An 18,254-nucleotide genomic window follows, 5' to 3' on the forward strand; every position below is an offset into this window, starting at 1 on the left:
TCATATTCTGTCAAAAATGAGGTAAAACATATGAATTTTCTTTTAATGTTGCGTTAAACTTATGTTTATATATTTTGAAGAATCTTATACCATTTGCATCTATTCATCAGTTCATGTGAATTACATTGGTTCTTAAATGGAATTTTAGTGTGTTGAAGCATATCCTAGTAATTGGAAGTGTGGGGAGTTGGGAGCCAATCATGATTCCTGTTAAAAGTCTGTAGCAAGTCCAGTGCCTTAAAAAAAAATATATATCGAAGTAATTGGAAAGTTGATCTACTTGGAAAGTTACTATAATACTTTATTTTTTTAATTTGTTTTTCTCTATTTGGTGAAAGAAAAATATTGTTAAAACACTAAAAGAAAGCAGTACGGACGGACGGACCATCATCCACTTTACAAAACGTGGAGCGCCCTGAGATTGTCCCCCAAATGAGCTTGGAATATATATATATATATATATATATATATCAAGCCAAGCCAAGGAAATCTGCAAAGATTGGAACTCAAAAATCATAAAGCAATTAGGGACAGAATTTGGGTGCACATGACTTTAATTAAAACCTTACCTTTCTTTGAGCCCAAGCACCCCAATACCATCTGCTATTTTTGTATATCGATAGGGATGTTAATAGTTTGTTAGCTTGGTGTGGGATTCCGTGGTATCGGAATTAATTCTAACATGAACAATTTCGAAACAGTTACTTGGGTCAGGACATTGGATTTGCCTCAGAATTATGCATGGAATCCGCCTAGTTTTGAACCTGAATCTGCTTCACCATCTCCTCAAATCGGACATCCTATGCTCATCAAACACACCTATGCTCATCAAACAAAGGATGCAATCCATAGCTTTTGTTGCTAGTTTGATGGCACAAGCAACCAACCTTGTCTGGCTTTCAAGGGATATCCCTTGGTGGAGACTCAGATGACAGATGCATGGGTTTTACCTCCATCAGCTGGGTGAGAGTTGAGGTAGAGCTGCCGAAGGTTCAACTTCAACCAGTGGACTTTTCTGGTGGGCGTTTCTCAGTTGCCCACAAGCTGCACTCGCATCGAGCCCACGTGTCTGCCGAACACTAACTGTAATCTTCTTAGATTCCAGTGTCGCCATGAAAGCTAATACCTGCCAACGTCACAAAGCAATGGTGGACTCAGATGCTTGATCAATAATCTTGGTATGAACATGTTGTTCTAGCAGCTAACTTGACCGATTTGTCTTAAAGAGGACGATTAAGGAGCCTGATTATACATATAATTCACCATTATCAAGTTGAGAATTCAGGGGGTACCGCTTTCTTGTATGGCCTTCGGTACTCGGAACCTTCTATTGGATTGAAAGGGATCAGATTCACATGATAACCACGACCACAAGTATGAATTAGTTCCGCGAGTTCCGCTGCATGTTCCACTCCATCATTTATCCCAGCTGTTCCACATGTAAGTATCAGGAAAAATGTCAATGGATTATAGTTCAAACTATAATCCGGCTATATATCCAGCACAGATGCAATGATTCAAGCCAAGCACCTAAAAGTGTATACTCGAATGTTACTCGGCGTCTGGTTTCCGAAAAGTAATGCTTGCAGTCGTCGATCAGCGCATTCAAGGGGTAAGACTTTGCACTGGGGACTATTGTTTCTCGGAGTTTCTGGTTAGGTGCATGTAAGCTGAAGATCCACAAAGGCATATCAAACAGATCAGCAGTTGAAAGACAACAAAAGATTATAGCTGCAACAAGGCTCAACTCCATGCATAAGACCCAGCATGATGATTGGTTTCACAACCCAAAAATTCTGGTACTGTTTTAACAGAATAGTACTAGCATTGCTACATGCAAAAAGTGTACATGAGGTGCGTCTGGTTATTTTGTGCACTTGTGATTCAATTTTTAACTAGTGTAGACATTAGAAAATTAACATGAAATCTGCAATATAAAAAGCAACACACTGATAAGCAGAGGCGTAGACTTGGTAGTTTATATTGTGCAGTGAAAAAAAAAAAATTTAAGATGCATGCAATTTCACTTTTGGGTTAAAAAAGAAATAAAAGATAATATCATACAACTTTTGGAGTTATAAAAGTGTAAAAAAGAAATACAAGATAAATATCATACAACTTTTGGAGTAATTATTCCAGAGGAAACTTACCTCACAGCCAATGTTGACTGCAGCTTGTGTGTCGCCAGCATCTTGATCGTGTTGGGAACACCAACTGTTGATATTGTCATCATTCTTTGCCCAATTTGCACATCCTTGAGAGATTCCATGACACGTATAACAATGAAAGAATAAGAAATAAGAACACCTAAACATATACCAAAATCCTGCACTGCATGCAGGATCATAAGAGATTGCACTGATGGGCACAACCCCACTCATTTTAACAACTTTTTCCCATGACTACGATAGATTCAAGATAGCTATATTTCAAATTGCATGCATGAGGAGGACACATTTCTGAGGAGCTACATTTAGTTGAATGTAAATAAGATATATACAGAGGGTGTTCATAAGATGAAATGCAACTAGTGTATCACATGAAACAAAAGCCTGATGCACATCCAAAGATTGTAACACTCCAGCGAAATGAATTGACTATCTCCATGAAAATACATAGGTTATTTGAAAAAAAAAAAAGTTGAAATTGGTAATACCTTTTGTGTGGGGATTTCTCTTAAAATTGTAGAATTCAACCTAAACATCCCTTCCAAGATTTGGGCATCTCAGCAAATCTGATCGATTGTGCAATTTTTGGAATTTAGGTTCTTTTGGTACTCCTGGAACTTGGGAATCATAAGGATAGGTGCCTCAAAAATTCTAGAATAAACAAAAAATATGCAGGGAATTCTCTAGCAACAAAAGAGTAGGTTGGAATTTAAATATCCAAGATCGAGATTTCAAAAATGTAGCCAACATAAAATGACTTGAATAACCATCTGGAACTCTCCAAGAAATCCTAGATTTCCAATTCCCAAACCAAATGGATTCATAAGTTTTTTCCTATTACATAGCTTGCTATTTAATACTGTATATATATCAAGAGAAAAAGATTCAAACAGTGTATCAGAAATCAAAATAATTAATTATTATAGATAATTTTATCATTGGTCTCCTCTTAGATCAGGTTCCCTTTTCTTTTTTTATGAATGTGGTGAAAATTACTTGCACATGCAATAATTTCATCAGCTGTTGGGAAGGATGACATGTGATGTCAATAACCTCTAACACGAATTTCTTTCACAGGCATAAGATACTTCCTATCAGTGTAAGAAAATAAAGAGAATCGAATGTCTGTGACATGCCAGGAAGTGCAACTAACAAAAGCATCAGACAACAGGGAACGGGGTATCTAGATACAAAGAGAAAATGAGATAGCACCATAAAACAGACCTAACATGCATGTTCTACAGTCTATATTCCAGACTAGATTGTTGTAGCTCGTCTCCCACGAAGATAATTTCATTTTTACAAGTGGCATGTTAATAGGAGAAGAGAAGTGACTTTTCAAATGTTTGCACATCATACTACTTGCTTTCAGCTAATGAGGAATATTGTGGCAAATAAGATTATTTGAAAAGTGCAAAGTACAAACAAGAACCACACTAAATTCTGAAGCATGTGTTGGTGACATCTAGATGATGGGGGAGAAAATGATATTGAACATTATTGAGTACCAAGGTCCTGTCCTCTTCATCTAAAGAGAACTATTTCTGTTCCTACTCCTGACATTTTTTTGGTCGAAAATAAAATGGCAGCATATCAGTAAAAAAATATACATGCACTCTTTTGTCAAGCTGCAATATATAAGATGATGGCATATCGATAAAAGATTACATTGAACCTTGAACTGATGTGCCTTGATTTAAATTTTATTACTCTAATGCTATCCCTAAGCACACAAAAGACGGTCAAACCTTATTGAGGCATGTGTGTGATTCCAGAACTGACTTCAGATTCAACATTGGTTCACCCATGCCCATGAACACGACATTCGTTACCCTATGTTTGAAGAGATCCTCAATAGCCAAGACCTACATCCATAACTAGATTGATCAAAACTCAATGAAGCAGCTACAAGAAACTTCTGTGAACAACAAAAAAAGAAAAGCTGACAGAGTAGGCAAGAACCTGCTCAACAATCTCATGTGGCAAGAGGTTTCTTGAAAACCCACCCTTCCCAGTAGCACAAAACGAGCAACGCAAGGGACAGCCTACCTATGTCATTTACCAATACACAAAAATATATAAATAAAAGAAAAAGGACAAAACTAACTTGAAGACAAAACATTCAAGAAATACAAATTTCTTATTTTATTCATTGGATGCAGAGTTCAGTTTGGAGAGAAGAAAGAACAACATGTTGATGTTAGCCATCAATGTCTGAACATTATACCTGTGATGACACACAAGCAGTGAGACGAAAGGAACCATTACCATCTTCAACAGGAATTCCTACAGTTTCAATCAATCTGTTGTCTTCCAACTTTATGAGTATCTGCAAGGTCAAAATTGGATGAACTCTGGACGGTTAACTGAAGTAAGAACATTATGTAGATTGAAAAGTTATAGAAGCATCTCATAGTATTAAGGTACAAATAGAGATTGAAAACACTGGATTAAAAGTTCAAGCTTAAAAATCAGGAAACACATACGACATTTGGCAACCATCTCTTTTTTTTCTTAATGCAATGTTAGGGACAATGGCTCCATAGGCATGTTCAAGGTATTTATCTAGCAATTCTATATGAGAAATTATCAGCAAGTAAGAGTGTAAGACAATAAAACCCAATGGACAATGCAATATGGTTCAGATCCAGTCACTTTAGTTCAGTTACATGTATGCTTTTTAGATAACTGCTCATATTGGCAAGTGTTAAGAAGGCATAAGACTCCAATTTACACATTGGAAAACCTCTTTGTGATGCCAAATATGATATTAGAAATGCAAAAATATCTCAAGCAAAAACTCCTTTTCTTTTAATTCATTTACTCAATAGGCTTTCCTTCAAGATACTGATTTTCCACATTTATGCCACTCTCTCTACTCAAATGTTCAGAACTAGGATGAATACCACATTTATGACAACCTTATTCTTACAAGCAACCTACAATAGATCATGTGCAAGTGTGATGCTACTGAATCTAATAATTCAAATATATCCTGGTCTCAACTTTCAAATGCTCTGCAAAGTCAAATGCGCAAGTGTGATTTGCAGAGTGCTTGAGCATATTTCAGAAATTCTAATAAATCAAACACCTTCCGCAGCCAACTCAGCAGCGAGAAGTATCGGTTTCTGGTCTTGTTGGACTCCATTTCCCAGAATTTGGTGTGAGGCTATGATGGATCCCTCGATTGTGGATTTTATTACATATACCCGGTATATGTATTTTATGATGATCATCAAAAAAGAGATTATGATTTTAAATCTGTGTTTGTCTATCGATTTTGCTTCTCTAGATTCTTAAAAGGGTCTCTACAAAGTCGTGCATGTAGGTACTTAGAAGTCCAGATTTATACATCATATGTGATAAATCTGATTATTATTCTCTATATCTTAGGGAAATGAAGCATTACAGTTATCATGTGGATCAATAATCAAGGTGTGTATTCAGTGACCCGATCTAGCATTAACACATTTCGTTGCCATTGGCAGGGTAACACATTTATTTATGTTTCAAAATCTATGACCTTGACCTAACATTTATTCTAGTGCCCTTCATGATAGCTTAATTGTGTGAGTTACATGTTTAAAAATCAGTTAAAAGTCTTATGACACTAAGTATAGCAACAAACTGCAATCAATAGAACATCAGCAAATGACAACCAACCTGGTCTTAAGCTCACTGTCCAATGGATCATTAACTGGAGAGGGAAAAAAAGGGAGATATTTTCACCTTAAGAGTGCCATCAGCTGCGGAAACAACATGATGAACAGGAGATCTCCCAACCCTCCACCCAGCTTCCCGAAGGCTCTCCCGAAATGCTTGTGGCACTGTCACAGCAAAAGATATCATGCCCCGGAAGACATGTCGTGATAGGATACAATGACATAAAATCAAGACCACAAACTTATAAAGAAACGAGCCAGACGATATAGAAACCAAATACCAACTCAAGAGAAGACACTCACGGTGGCTGAAGTCTTGGATTTCTTTAACCTTGGTCTTGTACAGTAAATCATGAAGCTGCTTCCCTCGATAGCTTTGCTGTGCCGAATAATGCCCCATGAGGAAAAAGGGTACGAGAATAAAAGGGAAAAACAGCGAAGTTTCTCATCGAGGAATTAAAACAAACAGGTGGCAGCTACCAACTACCGGTTTACCTGGCCGAAGTCAAGGGCGAGCTGGCGGAGCTCCGGCTCGGACAAGCCGAGGAGCACGCGGGAGTCCGCCCGGGGCAAGCGCACCGGAGGGGAGGAGGCGATGGAGGCGACTGCGCGGGAGCGCAGGGCGCGCGCGAGCGGGGCGGTGCACGCGTGCTGCAGAACCGCCATGAGAGGCGACTCAACATACAAATCAAGAGCAACCGGATAACGAGTCCTGATATTTATAGAGTACAATGTGAATAGTATGGGCCTCTATTGGGCCCATAGTGGAGCTTTTCCAGCCGAATGTTGGACCGATCTCAGGCCCAATTAGATGTAATAACATTGAACGCAAAATGGATCAAACTCGAGTTCTTAGACTCGTGTTCTTGTGGCAGGCCATGAAAGCTAAAATGGAGGGAATGGTGGATTTGAAGGAGAAGACATTGCACGAGCTACAAGTATATGTTGTCAATTTATTGCAATTAAACCTGGCAATTTTTTTTCGAATAAAAGGATTTTTCTTTTCTTTTTCTCAGAGTAATAATAGCTCTATACACAGTCAAAAAGTTCAGATTATACATATATTCTATAAATATTCCTCGGTTTTGCTCTACTACTGACATCAGAAAGCTACATCTATTCTTCTCCTCACTCGGTTGCACGAGTAGCCTTTCTGTGGAGCTGTTCTTCCGAACTTCTTCTTTGATTCGACTTACGTGGATAGCTACTGATGCTTTGGCCATTCGACTTCTGTTCATTCCGAGGGCTCATCCCGATGTCCGTAGCATTCTGAAGCTCTTCTAACGCAGCCACCACTTGATCCATGGTTGGCCTGTAGCTCGCTTCTAGCGATAGGCACTGGAATGAGAGAACAGCAGCCTTCTGTGCTCCGACCGGCGAGTACTGCCTTTCCAGTCGTGCATCCAAGACGCGGAAGATCTTTCGCTTGCTGGCGAGATAAGGCCTCGCCCATTCCACTAGATTGTGCTCTCCGGTTGGTCGGTTCTTGTCCAGGGCACGTCGGCCGGACAACATCTCGAGCAGAACAACTCCAAAGCTATACACATCGCTTTTGGTAGTCAGATGACCTGCCAAAGACAATAAGTCGTCAGTACATTCTCATGTTTCAGCATGAACTCGTAAATGCAGCAGAAACCAAATCAAGGAATATATATACTGTCAAGTTGGACAAAGTACAAGCTACATCGATTCACCATTGATTTCATCGATATAAAAGACTAGATGATTAGAGTCTGCACACAAGATTCAGTGGTAGCACAGGTACCATCAAGCGGCTCATACTATGAGAAGCAAACTGGAGTTGTGTCATCAATCTTAAGTGCAGTCGGTATAAGAGTATCAGGCTCATGTGAAGTATCAGAGTGTAGGAAACTCTTAATAGTTATTCTTGTCGATTCACAACGAGAACCAGTTTTGACAGCTTGGCCGAAAATGATGGCAACATATTATAGGAAAGATGCAAAACCCAACATTTCAAAACATCATAGAGCTTTGTAAGTGAGCATAGAACTTCAGAAATTCACTATCGGTTGGACACAAATTAATGCATCCGTGAAGAATCTACTAAATTGCTATCTCCTGAAGCAATAACGAAAATGACTGAAAAAAAATTTGGATCATTAGGATCATGATGACTATGTGCCAAAGAGCTGGTAATTTGAATACATATATATTATAGGCCAGACTGCAACTACAGCTCTCTCAAGCATGGAAAAGATTCAGCAAGTATAAGAAGATCACCTGTTGCAAGATATTCAGGAGCAGCATATCCATATGTCCCCATGATCCTTGTAGAGACATGACTTTTGTCATCTGTTGGACCATCTTTCGCCAATCCAAAATCTGAAAGCTTTGCATCGTAATTCTGTATAGAGAACAAAAGAAGAAACGGCGAATTTGAGATATATCATGTCAGGTTGACGGAACAGAGAAATATAGAAAACCACTTACTGAATCTAGAAGCACATTAGACGTCTTAAAATCACGATATATGACTTTTGCCATGTCACTATGTAGAAAAGCAAGCCCCTTTGCAGCTCCCAGAGCAATCTTCATGCGAAGGTTCCAAGAGAGTGGTTGAAAATATGAACTCCCTGTGTCAGAGAAGAATGATCTACTTGATCATATAGTTCAACAATACTGAACTGTAGAAAGCTTTAAAGAAAGACACTGCATCAATTCAAGAAGGAACGGGAAGGATGTCAATCACAATAAACATACTTCTAAAGAGATGATTCTCCAAGCTCCCTCGAGGCATGAATTCATACACAAGAAGCCGTTGTTCATCCTCCAGGCAGTATCCAATGAGCTTTACAAGATGAGGATGAGATAGTTGACCAAGGTAATTTACCTCCGTCTACAAGTTTTTGGGGATTCGCTTATCAGATTAAACAGAAACTGAATAACAACATGATTTCAGCTGCCCGAAAGCACCGAATAAATCAAACAGCAGATTAATTTATTGTCGAAAGGTTAAAAGTTATGGAAACTTCTAAATTGAGAGGAAAATGATACTTACCAACCATTCCCTGTGACCCTGAACACCTTCCTGGTTAAGCTTCTTCACAGCAATAACCATACCAGTACCGGGCTTGGCAGCAGCAAATGTGTGCTCATCAATCCATCCCTTAAATACCGAACCAAAGCCTCCCTCTCCTAACACACTGTCTGGACGGAAGTTTCTGGTGGCTGTTTTCAGCTCATTAAAGGTAAAACTCCTCACATTCACTGACTGCAAGATGTCATCCTCACTTCGAGGTGTTGCAGGCACAGATGCTGCAGACACCTTGCTACTGGAACCACTTAACTTCTTTCCTTCTCTGCTCTGGCTTTTAGAATTCACCCCTAGGCATGAAAACACGCCTCCTGCCAGATCACATTCCAGAAAAAAATAAAAGATGATAATAAACAAAAAACTTGAAGCAAACTATCCATGAAGTTCCCATAAACCAAATCAAGATGAATACTAAGACCCACAGGTTGATCATTAAGCCGACATAGTGGATAAAGACCTCGTAGAATGTCTTTAGATAGATGTTTAACTCCATTAAACCTATTGAAAATTAGAAAAGAAGTAAAGCATTGTGTTATTACATTTAAGTACTGGGAACATCATTCTAGCTGAATCCCTTATCAAACCCCTGAGTCCCCAGGAAGCATCAAGGTAAAAGAGCCTATGGAACTGTCTCTAATCATATGCCACAATAATCTCTTAAAACATAGGTTAAGAATTAAAGAAGATGCAATCACATCCAGTGCAGAAAGTTGCAACTTTAATCTACAAAACAAGCACAAAATTTAGTAAACCTAGTCATGGAAGATAAAGATATCTCTACTCTAAATTAACCAAATCTCTGCATCTAGCTAAAAGGGGATCGTGGTTAAAAATATTATTCATGATAGAAAGCATAAAAAACTCAACCATTATCCGATCAATTAAAATAGTAACCACACGAACTCCATTTTTAGGGATCCTAAAAGTGCCAAACACAAAAGAAACAAACCAAAGTTTCTTACTTTCCATTCCTACATTCCTTTCTAAACCTCAATCAGATTTAAAGCCCGTTCAAAATATCAACCTGTTAGTACCTGAAGTAAAAAGGCTACGGAAGGTACTCTCCGCCTTGACCGGACCACCCCAGCAATTCCCCATCTCGAACTCCAAAGCCGCGACGAGACAACCTCCGCCTCGTTCTCCAACTACGCACCGGTAGCAACAACTTAAAAAGGCAGGGTTCCGTGACGGAGGGCCACCGGGATCCGCCGAGGAGGAACTCCTTCCTGTCCAGAAGCAACGCCGAACCCGAGTGCACCGAGCTCAAAACCTCCTCGGGCGAGTTCCGACCGGCCAAGAACGGTCTCGGCTGCCGGAACCCCAAAATGGAAGCTCCGATTCAACAGCGGGGCGATGGTGGCGACGAAACAGCGAGGAGGAAAGGAGAGCCAAAGGTGGCTCCTTTCTTTCGCCCCTTCCGCTGTGTTCTCCTAATACTTGCCCCTTCAACGCAGATTAGTTTCATACTGTGGGGAGCGTGGGCCCGGATCCGATTTTCTGTTCCCAACAGACATCATCACAGACACAATTCATCATCCAACACGTAATGTTTAATCATGACGTGTCGATCTGTAGTTGGTGAAACAGATATCCTGTGCTTGAGATAGAACACGAACTATTCCAGATTTGAGAATTAATGGCGGGCGACGGCCACCGGTTCGTAACGGAATCCGAGCTTATCCGATACAATATTTATTATTATCGCTAGTATCGCGCGGTAGGTACCGTTTTCGGGTGGCTAATCAACTTAGTTGGAGCGGGCGGTGGATGAACAGCCGTCGGATCGGAATCGGACGGTGGTGAGCTCGTTGGACGGTGGTCTAAGTGGACCTGCATCCACCGCCGCGGCAGGTGGACCTTTTCCGTCGGCTCCGGTGAACTTGACTTGCGTGCTTCTTGTCGTACCTTATAATAATAATAATAATAGCATTAAGTAGTACAAAAAATCACATTTTTAGAGCATCGAGGCTGCAATACATGTCACCGCAATCACTTTTGTTCGTATATCCAGCTGAGACTTCGAAGTCGGAACAAATCTAGCAGAGAAGGCTTGTGGACTACTCAAAATGTCTTTTAATTATAATTTAATTTTAGTAGAACTGAGCTGAGCTGAATTGAGCTGTAACAGAGTATAAAAATAGTTGGAGAATGGAAGTATGATCGGAAAACAAGTGATACAGGGGAGATGAAGCCAGGATAATTGAGAGGCGTCTTAAGCTACTTTTGGTTCGTGGCTGTTCTACGCACTGAGACAAGTAGATCATAGTTTGAACTTGAAAGGTAGATATTTGCCCACCAAATTGTAGAGTAAACAAAGAAGACCACTTTCACGTCAGTAATGTGTCATTTGAGGAGGAGCAACCTAATCTGACTTTTGGAAGTATGAGAAAACAGAGTTCCACAATTGGATACAACTCTTAATGTTTTTTTGAATGAAGTAAGTCTCTGTTTCTGCTTTTAATATGAAGCAGGACTCTGTTTCAAGTGTGAATCCTTGTGCATTTGGTGTAGAGAGTTGTTCGTTCGTATTTGTGTGTGCAGGAAGAGGCTCTGTCAACTTCCATCTTCTTGTTGTTGGGTAGAGGTAGGCAGCCACACCTTTGACTATTCTTCTTCCTCGTGTGATCGTCTTCTTCTTCCTCCTCCTCCTTGTTTCCACCTGCAATGTCCGATGGAGGAGGGCTCCATGACAAGGACCAGATTCCAGTTTTCCATGTTGTGACATTAAGATTGCGTTGACAAATTAAGAGATGGGAAATCTAGATGGATTTGGGTCAAAAGCTGTATGATATTTCATCTTTCAGCCATCTGAAATGCCTCAACATGTAGGACGTATAGTGTTCCTCGTTTGAACGTCTCGGGAGAACGAGTCTCAATGCTTGTTCGATTTCATTGCATGAAGAAGAAAATAACAACAATAGATGTGACCTACTTCGCCCATTCACCGTGGACTCCATTGACATATTAGTTGGCCAAAGCGAAAAATATGCTCGGTAAGAATAACATACACTTTTAAGTCATATTAAATTAAAATTTGATCGTCTGATTAGAGTACTGAATCGTATTGAAAAATGTTGAATCTCCCAAACTATTGAACCCTACAAAATTGTATTATAGTCATATGACGAAATTCCTTTGATATCGATTGCAAATATATTAGTACGAAGAAATATACTTAAGAAAGCTTTTTTAAGTATGATGTTATGATTATTATGTTCATAGATACATAATGATGTTAAGGATGGTTACGTGAATCGTATATGAAACTACGTGAATCGTATTGTTTAAAATTCATATGACGTATAATAATTATAATATGATTGGTAATGTACGAGGATGGCTCCATATCAATAATATATAATTGAAATGTCATAGATGTAACACTGAAATATCTATAGAGATATCGACCATGTGATTATTAGGGTGTTGATCATGTCATTATTTCATTCTCCAATTCAAACCCATTTTAAGAAATGAAAGAGCAAATAATGTTAGCAGAGTAAAATTTGAAACTCCAAAACTTTTATAGCATCTATTTTGATTACGAAATAGATGAAATTATATTAATATAAAAATATTATAATAATTATTTTTATCTATAAAGGATAAATAATTAAGAGAAAATTTGATCATAAGACCTTATAATTTTTATTATTATATTTTTAAATCATAAATATATTTAAAATAATTATGGTCATGCTTACATTATTAAAATAATCAATAAAACATTAAATATTAAATATTTTATTATTAACTAACTATTTTAAATTAATAAATTTGGCAATCTTCTTTTTATTTATGTTCGTAGCAGCATATACCGTTATAATAGTATCCGGATCGGGTGTAACGTTTCGGCTGTTGGCCGCCTGCAAATGCGAAAAAGACCAAATCCTTACTTCCCGCCCTCGAGAAGGGTGTATATAAGTATATTGAGCGGGAATGGGCGCCAAAAGTAACTAGGGTTTCTTTTCCGCTTCGCTCACCCGGAATCTCCATCCCATCTGCGAGGGTTCTACCAAGAACCCTAGATTTGCGATCAATGGCGGGCCAATCCGATCCCCATCTGTCTGTCTTCTCTCCTCCGGAGGTGCGTATGTCATCTCATCGCTTCCGATCTCTTCAGTACGAGCGATCCTGATGTATGGGGATTGGACCTTTTCTTCAGGTGGAGTTTCTCGCGGAGGATGAAAAGGTGGAGATCATCCCCAAATTGTCACTGGGGTCTCTGCACATGATCTGTGTAATTTGATCTCTTTCTTGCCTTCCCCATTACCGTCGTGGATGTGGGTTTTGTTCTGATGAGAACTGTGGATGGCTCTAATCCGTGTAATTGATGGTGATTTTGGTGTTCGTGCGATGTCAGGGTGATTTCGGTCCTTTCCGTCCGAACATTGCTAGTGAAGTACCGTTGTGGCTGGCGGTGGCTCTGAAGGAACGCGGAAAATGCGACATTCGTGCTCCTGATTGGATGTCAGTTGGTGAGAGTTTATTCCTTTGCTTCTGTTCAAATAGTTGCTTTCACGAGGTTTGAAGGTTAAATATAAAGAGTTATTACTTCAAGTTAAGTCACTGATCGTTCAGTGTTTACTGAATTAGACATTATGTTATGCTGTTAAACCAAGATCCAGAATGGAGGTGCGTACATCTGCATGCTTGATCAGTATGCATGACACATTGGGATGTAATTGGGCATGTGTTGGCAGCCTGACACCACATATCGTGATTCTGTGGCTCTTTTATGCTGGTAAACAAAATTGTGCTAGAATGTGGTTGTCCCTAATTTTACAATTGTGCTAGAATGTGGTTGTCCATCAGAAGTTGAAAAATATCATTTACAATATGTATGCATTATGTATGTATGTATAACTTGAAATTTTTTATGATTCTAGAGGCTTGAGCATTTATATGAAATAAAACTGAAAACCAGTCATAGTACTCTCTCTATATATATATTTTTGTCTGTAATGGTCATGTTTCTATCTCATAGAGTTCAAACAAATTGCCTTATGTTTTATAGTGTTATGCTGAAAGAGTTAAATGTTGTAGGTTCTTAGTCCAGAATACCGGCTGAACTTTTTGATCTGTACAAGTCTATTGATATACTCTTACCCTCAATATCTGTATTGCATCAACCACAAAAAAAACAGTGCAAGAGTCCCATGTCAACTTTCTTTCAGGACTACACACTATATCATCAAGGCTTCTTTCCTGAGGGTTGTACTGCTTTTGTTGGCTAATATTTTTAGTTTTTTCCACTATCAGATTTCTCAAGGTCTATATTCAGTTTGTGACCTTTTACGTTGTATTCATCCAGCAATAATTAGCTTCAGATAAAACATCTTTTGCTTTGGGGGTTCTTTTAACAGACATCAAGTTGATTGCTATATGTCAATGTTTATAGTCCTTCATTTCATCCTTGTTCTATTTTTTTCTTTCTTTTAAATGACTTCTGCTTTAAGGGCATTACTATTTTCTGGCTCAAATTATCGTAGTTCACTCATTTTTCATTTGCAGATAAGTTGATGCAAATCCTAGAAGCAGAACGAGGGTCTCCTAGGGAATTTCAACCTCTGCCTTTCCACTACATTGAAATTTCAAAGCTTTTATTTAAACAGTATATGATCATCCCATGTTTCGTTTCTCTTGCCTTCTTATATTGCCATTATTGAGATGTTAATCTAATCATGGTCCTCTCCAGTGCTCATGATAATATCCAAGATATATACATGGTGAGCATTAAATGCACAAATGCAAGTTGTACAGCGATCTATATTTCTTTGTTCTCATTGTCAGTCATGATCATACAGGTGAGATCTTTAATTGAGGATATTAGAGATGTGAGGTTCCATAAGGTGGAAAGTGGCTTGCAGACGATATCTGGTCGTACACATGCAGTAAAGGTATACATACGATGAATCCATTTATTTCCATTATTTAAGGACATTATTTTTTTATCTGTATCACTGTAAATATGACTGTTTTAGGGGAACAATGAAATTAAATATGTATAAATCTGCTCCAGAAAATTTTACAGGCAGGACTCTTAATGTAAAGAGATTGTCAAATGCCTGGTGAGGTAAACTCTTGACCCTTGGAACCTAGTGTCAGCCAGTCAAATAGTTGTTTAATCCAAGTCTGCAGACCTTAACTGCTCCTTCAGAATTCCCCTTTTTTGCTTGTTTTGAACACAGTATTTCCTTTTTTTGCACATGCATGTTTTATAGCTACATGAGAGTTTAAAGACTAAAGATAGTCTATAGAGGCTACATATAGTTGTTGGAGTCACCTTAAGGACCACGAATCGGTTGCTGGTCACTTTTTGTGTTGTGTGTGTGTGTGTGTGTGTGTGTACATATGTATATATATATATATATATATATATTTGTGTGTGTGTGTGTGTGTGTGTGTATATGCATGCGCGCGTGTGTGTGTGTGTATATACTGATTTCTAAGTTGACCAAATGAAACAGATGTTCTATATTTTCTTCCTTGTATGTAACCCTAATTAACAAATAGCAAGAGACTTAACACTTTTTTTTTACTGACTGAAATTTTGATCTACTTTTGTTTGACTCTTTGTGGCTTATCTTAAATGAACCATGACTTTTGACTATTGTCTATGTAATTGTCAACTGTATGAAGTATGCGAAAACATGACCTGAAATGGGAAAAATATATTGCTAAAATTTTAGAACATTTGTCTCATGCCTTGTTTTCAAAACTGAAAATGGTTTCCCAAGGTGGACTCTCTGCTTGTACCCTCTCTCTCTCTCTCTATATATATATATACACACACACACACACATGCACACAGACCATGAATAGCCTGCAATAAGATCATGAGTGTTGACTACCCTGATTACATATATCAAAAATTGAACTCTTGCCTTATATGATAATTTCTTATTGCAGCTAAAAAATCTCTCTGCAATGGAAGTAAATATAGTGCGCCCATTCATGATAAGGACCTTACAAGCTTTCTATAAACATGACAGTCCACATATTATTCAGCAACCTGAAAAATCAGGTAGCAGACGGCCACAAGCACCAGACCGTGGTCCAAGAGTAAGTTTTTAGTGTTTGTTTTTCAGTAGTTGCTGTTTTCGCTCTGCACTAGAATCAAATGTCAAATATAAGTCTATAATGTATAAGCAGCTTGTCCAAGCATTCATGTGCTAATCTTACTTTTTTATCAATTGACAAGGAAGTTAGCTTGATCTTTGGGACTGAGAGTCAAATAATCAATGTATATAATTTGGACCCAGTGTTCAGTGTCTTCATAGTAAATTCTTTTCCTACGGCTCAGACTAATCTTTTAGAGCCATTATGGACCTTATCCACCCTAGTCATGCTGGAATTATTTGATATCATTAGAATAGCCAATCCTATCCGGAAATTCCAGTACGGTTTCCTAGTACAATTGTATTGGTACTATATGCTTTTACATCAGGTAACCTTGCAGTGTATCAATGATTCAAGTATTTCTGATTGCTTGATTTGCCTTTAGATGCTTAAGGTTCATTGGAAAAATATATTGTTGCCTGTTTAGATTTTGTCCGATGCTCTCTTCTTCTGCATATATACCAAATCATGTACTTGCATTGGGCAGTAGGATTCTGCTATAAGGTACTACTTGGTGAAGCTACAAAATCAAAACAAGAAATATTGGAAAATGGAATCTAGAAAAAAAAAAAAAGCACTTCATGAAGAACCATCATGTGATCATTGTTTAAAACGATTTTGCTAGTAGATACTAGAATTGTTGATGAAAAAAGAACTGACATTAAGTTGTGTTCTTTGCTCCTTTTCAGCGAGATCTTCGGCCGAGGTAGATGCACCAAAGTTATTTGTCTCAACTGGCAAATGATGATATCAAACTTGTCATGAATGTATGTGTATAATGACTAAGGTAAATATTATTTCAATTACTTTTCAAGAGACTTGTTAAGCTTCAGTTTGCGTACTATTTTGTATAATGGATATTTATTAAGTTACCCATTGTAGATCTTACCGTTGCCCATACTAATATGACAGTGATTTTTGTGAACACTAGACGACACCGATATGGATTTGGTGTATTGTATCAGATAACTCCAACAATGCTTTCCACTTTCTTTTGGAATCCAGCTGCTGAATAATTAATTATACCTGATCTGGAAAATTCTGGATCGTTGTTTGGTTAGTGGATACAGTAGAAGCTTGTTCACACAACGTCATTACGATAGGGATCAATTACTAATGTAGCTAGCTCCCATCTATTAAGGTAGGCTGTGGTGCTTTTGGCTATAATTTACGGTTAATTTTAGATTATGAAGTTAATTATATTTAATGTTTTGATTCTTATATCTTAAAAAGTTACATTAGTATCCTTATAGTGAAATATTTAGATTTATTTATTTTAACATCGTTGATCTTATTAATAAAAATATATAAAAAAATAAATAAATTATAATTTTAATATTTTAATTGATAGTGGATGACATTGGTGGTGGTGAACGATAATATCATAAGGGGTTGTGGATGGTTGTTGCGGATGAGAGCAATGATGATGGGTGAGGGTTATTCTATATTTGTTATCAATGTCAATACATTTATCGAATGGTCTTTTCATTGTTTTACATTTATATTTATGTCGGTGGTTCTTTTGTTATTTGATAATTACATCAGCATTGACGTAATTATAAAACGACATCTCTCGACATTTATATTGGTGATACTTTCTTCGTTTAATATAGATGTAGAGTAACTCTCACCTTTTATCATTGTTTTTTTTATTTACAATAGTCACTTACAAATCCTAACAATATTATCGTCCATCATTATCAATTAAAACATTAAAATTATTTATTTTAATTTTTATATTTTTATTTTTATTAGTAAAATTAATGATAATATATTAAATAAAATATAGATATTTTACTTTCATAAAATAATAATTTTTTAAAATATAAAAATTTGTACTCCTTTTCTGAACAGATATGCACTATTCATCTTCGCACACCCAACTCATTGATCCGTCAACATATCCCATCTTCAATTATTTGTACTGTATGATTACGTGTCGTTGCCGGAGATGCTTCGCTGATGTTTTAATTATCGGTGAAACTGGGTTCAACGTTGTCCCCTCTATGGTTTTGGTTTTGGTGACATTTTCCTTTCTGTTGCAGGCTCCACAGAAGAAAGTGACGTTCCCAACGTGATAGGGAAGAGCAAGAAAGGCTACTTTTATTCTCTCCGTTGGAGACTGCCACTCGCCGGTTGTCTTCAATATTCTGTCAGTGTAACCACTTTAACGCAGAAATAAATATCGCTCGTCAGTCGCGCAGAACTCGTGTGATCGATCTACTTTACTTTCTCTCCCGCGTGTAC

The 18,254-nt window shown here is 37.9% G+C and overlaps 3 protein-coding genes across 10 annotated transcripts; 1 reads left to right on the forward strand and 2 right to left on the reverse strand.

The window, feature by feature from the left end:
* Positions 1-499: 499 nt before the first annotated feature.
* Positions 500-6,535, reverse strand: LOC135596092 (uncharacterized). Of its 2 annotated transcripts, XR_010480766.1 has the most exons (11): positions 6,326-6,535; positions 6,134-6,209; positions 5,898-5,995; positions 4,396-4,497; positions 4,131-4,217; positions 3,917-4,033; positions 2,151-2,254; positions 1,531-1,670; positions 1,293-1,429; positions 888-1,126; positions 500-800 (listed from the first exon to the last, which is right to left on the reverse strand). XR_010480766.1 is itself a non-coding variant. In XM_065087819.1 (10 exons), exons 1-10 carry the CDS (start codon positions 6,494-6,496, stop codon positions 956-958), a joined length of 1,203 nt encoding a protein of 400 aa, XP_064943891.1. In that variant the 5' UTR covers positions 6,497-6,535; the 3' UTR covers positions 500-955. The 2 variants fall into 2 exon arrangements, 1 of the variants encoding a protein (XP_064943891.1); XM_065087819.1 differs by having other exon boundaries at positions 500-1,126.
* Positions 6,536-6,773: 238 nt separating this feature from the next.
* On the reverse strand, positions 6,774-10,311 carry LOC135584921 (receptor-like cytoplasmic kinase 176). 2 transcript variants are annotated; one of them, XM_065087818.1, is made up of 6 exons: positions 9,920-10,311; positions 8,850-9,175; positions 8,552-8,687; positions 8,282-8,424; positions 8,072-8,195; positions 6,774-7,398 (listed from the first exon to the last, which is right to left on the reverse strand). In XM_065087818.1, the coding sequence occupies exons 1-6, from the start codon at positions 9,981-9,983 to the stop codon at positions 6,959-6,961; spliced, it is 1,233 nt and encodes a 410-aa protein (XP_064943890.1). In that variant the 5' UTR covers positions 9,984-10,311; the 3' UTR covers positions 6,774-6,958. The 2 variants fall into 2 exon arrangements, with proteins under 2 accessions (XP_064943890.1, XP_064943889.1); XM_065087817.1 differs by having other exon boundaries at positions 8,850-9,196.
* A 2,541-nt stretch (positions 10,312-12,852) lies between these two features.
* LOC135596093 (DNA replication complex GINS protein PSF2-like) lies at positions 12,853-18,209 on the forward strand. Of its 6 annotated transcripts, none has more exons than XR_010480773.1 (9): positions 12,853-12,972; positions 13,051-13,125; positions 13,249-13,363; positions 14,400-14,499; positions 14,584-14,614; positions 14,693-14,785; positions 15,798-15,950; positions 16,697-16,794; positions 18,053-18,209. XR_010480773.1 is itself a non-coding variant. In XM_065087822.1 (8 exons), exons 1-8 carry the CDS (start codon positions 12,925-12,927, stop codon positions 16,715-16,717), a joined length of 636 nt encoding a protein of 211 aa, XP_064943894.1. In that variant the 5' UTR covers positions 12,853-12,924; the 3' UTR covers positions 16,718-17,106. The 6 variants fall into 6 exon arrangements, 4 of the variants coding, with proteins under 4 accessions (XP_064943894.1, XP_064943895.1, XP_064943897.1 ...); XR_010480774.1 differs by lacking the exon at positions 18,053-18,209 and adding an exon at positions 14,920-14,956 and having other exon boundaries at positions 15,881-15,950; positions 16,697-17,106; XM_065087822.1 differs by lacking the exon at positions 18,053-18,209 and having other exon boundaries at positions 16,697-17,106.
* Positions 18,210-18,254: the final 45 nt, after the last annotated feature.

The sequence above is a fragment of the Musa acuminata genome, chromosome BXJ1-10 (assembly GCF_036884655.1).
Source record: "Musa acuminata AAA Group cultivar baxijiao chromosome BXJ1-10, Cavendish_Baxijiao_AAA, whole genome shotgun sequence".
Lineage (NCBI taxonomy): Eukaryota > Viridiplantae > Streptophyta > Magnoliopsida > Zingiberales > Musaceae > Musa > Musa acuminata.

Coding starts and splice junctions, on each gene's coding strand:
- LOC135596092 (XM_065087819.1), bottom strand. CDS start 6,496: ATGGCGGTTCTGCAGCACGCGTGCACCGCCCCGCTCGCGCGCGCCCTG. Junction 4,034..4,130: donor CACATGAGATTGTTGAGCAG/GTTCTTGCCTAC, acceptor TTATGGATGTAG/GTCTTGGCTATTGAGGATCT. Junction 1,430..1,530: donor ATTCGAGTATACACTTTTAG/GTGCTTGGCTTG, acceptor CATGTGGAACAG/CTGGGATAAATGATGGAGTG.
- LOC135584921 (XM_065087817.1), bottom strand. CDS start 9,983: ATGGGGAATTGCTGGGGTGGTCCGGTCAAGGCGGAGAGTACCTTCCGT. Junction 9,197..9,919: donor CCGTAGCCTTTTTACTTCAG/GTACTAACAGGT, acceptor GTGATCTGGCAG/GAGGCGTGTTTTCATGCCTA. Junction 8,196..8,281: donor CTAATGTGCTTCTAGATTCA/GTAAGTGGTTTT, acceptor TTCTCTATACAG/AATTACGATGCAAAGCTTTC.
- LOC135596093 (XM_065087822.1), top strand. CDS start 12,925: ATGGCGGGCCAATCCGATCCCCATCTGTCTGTCTTCTCTCCTCCGGAG. Junction 12,973..13,050: donor CTGTCTTCTCTCCTCCGGAG/GTGCGTATGTCA, acceptor CCTTTTCTTCAG/GTGGAGTTTCTCGCGGAGGA. Junction 14,615..14,692: donor ATATCCAAGATATATACATG/GTGAGCATTAAA, acceptor ATGATCATACAG/GTGAGATCTTTAATTGAGGA.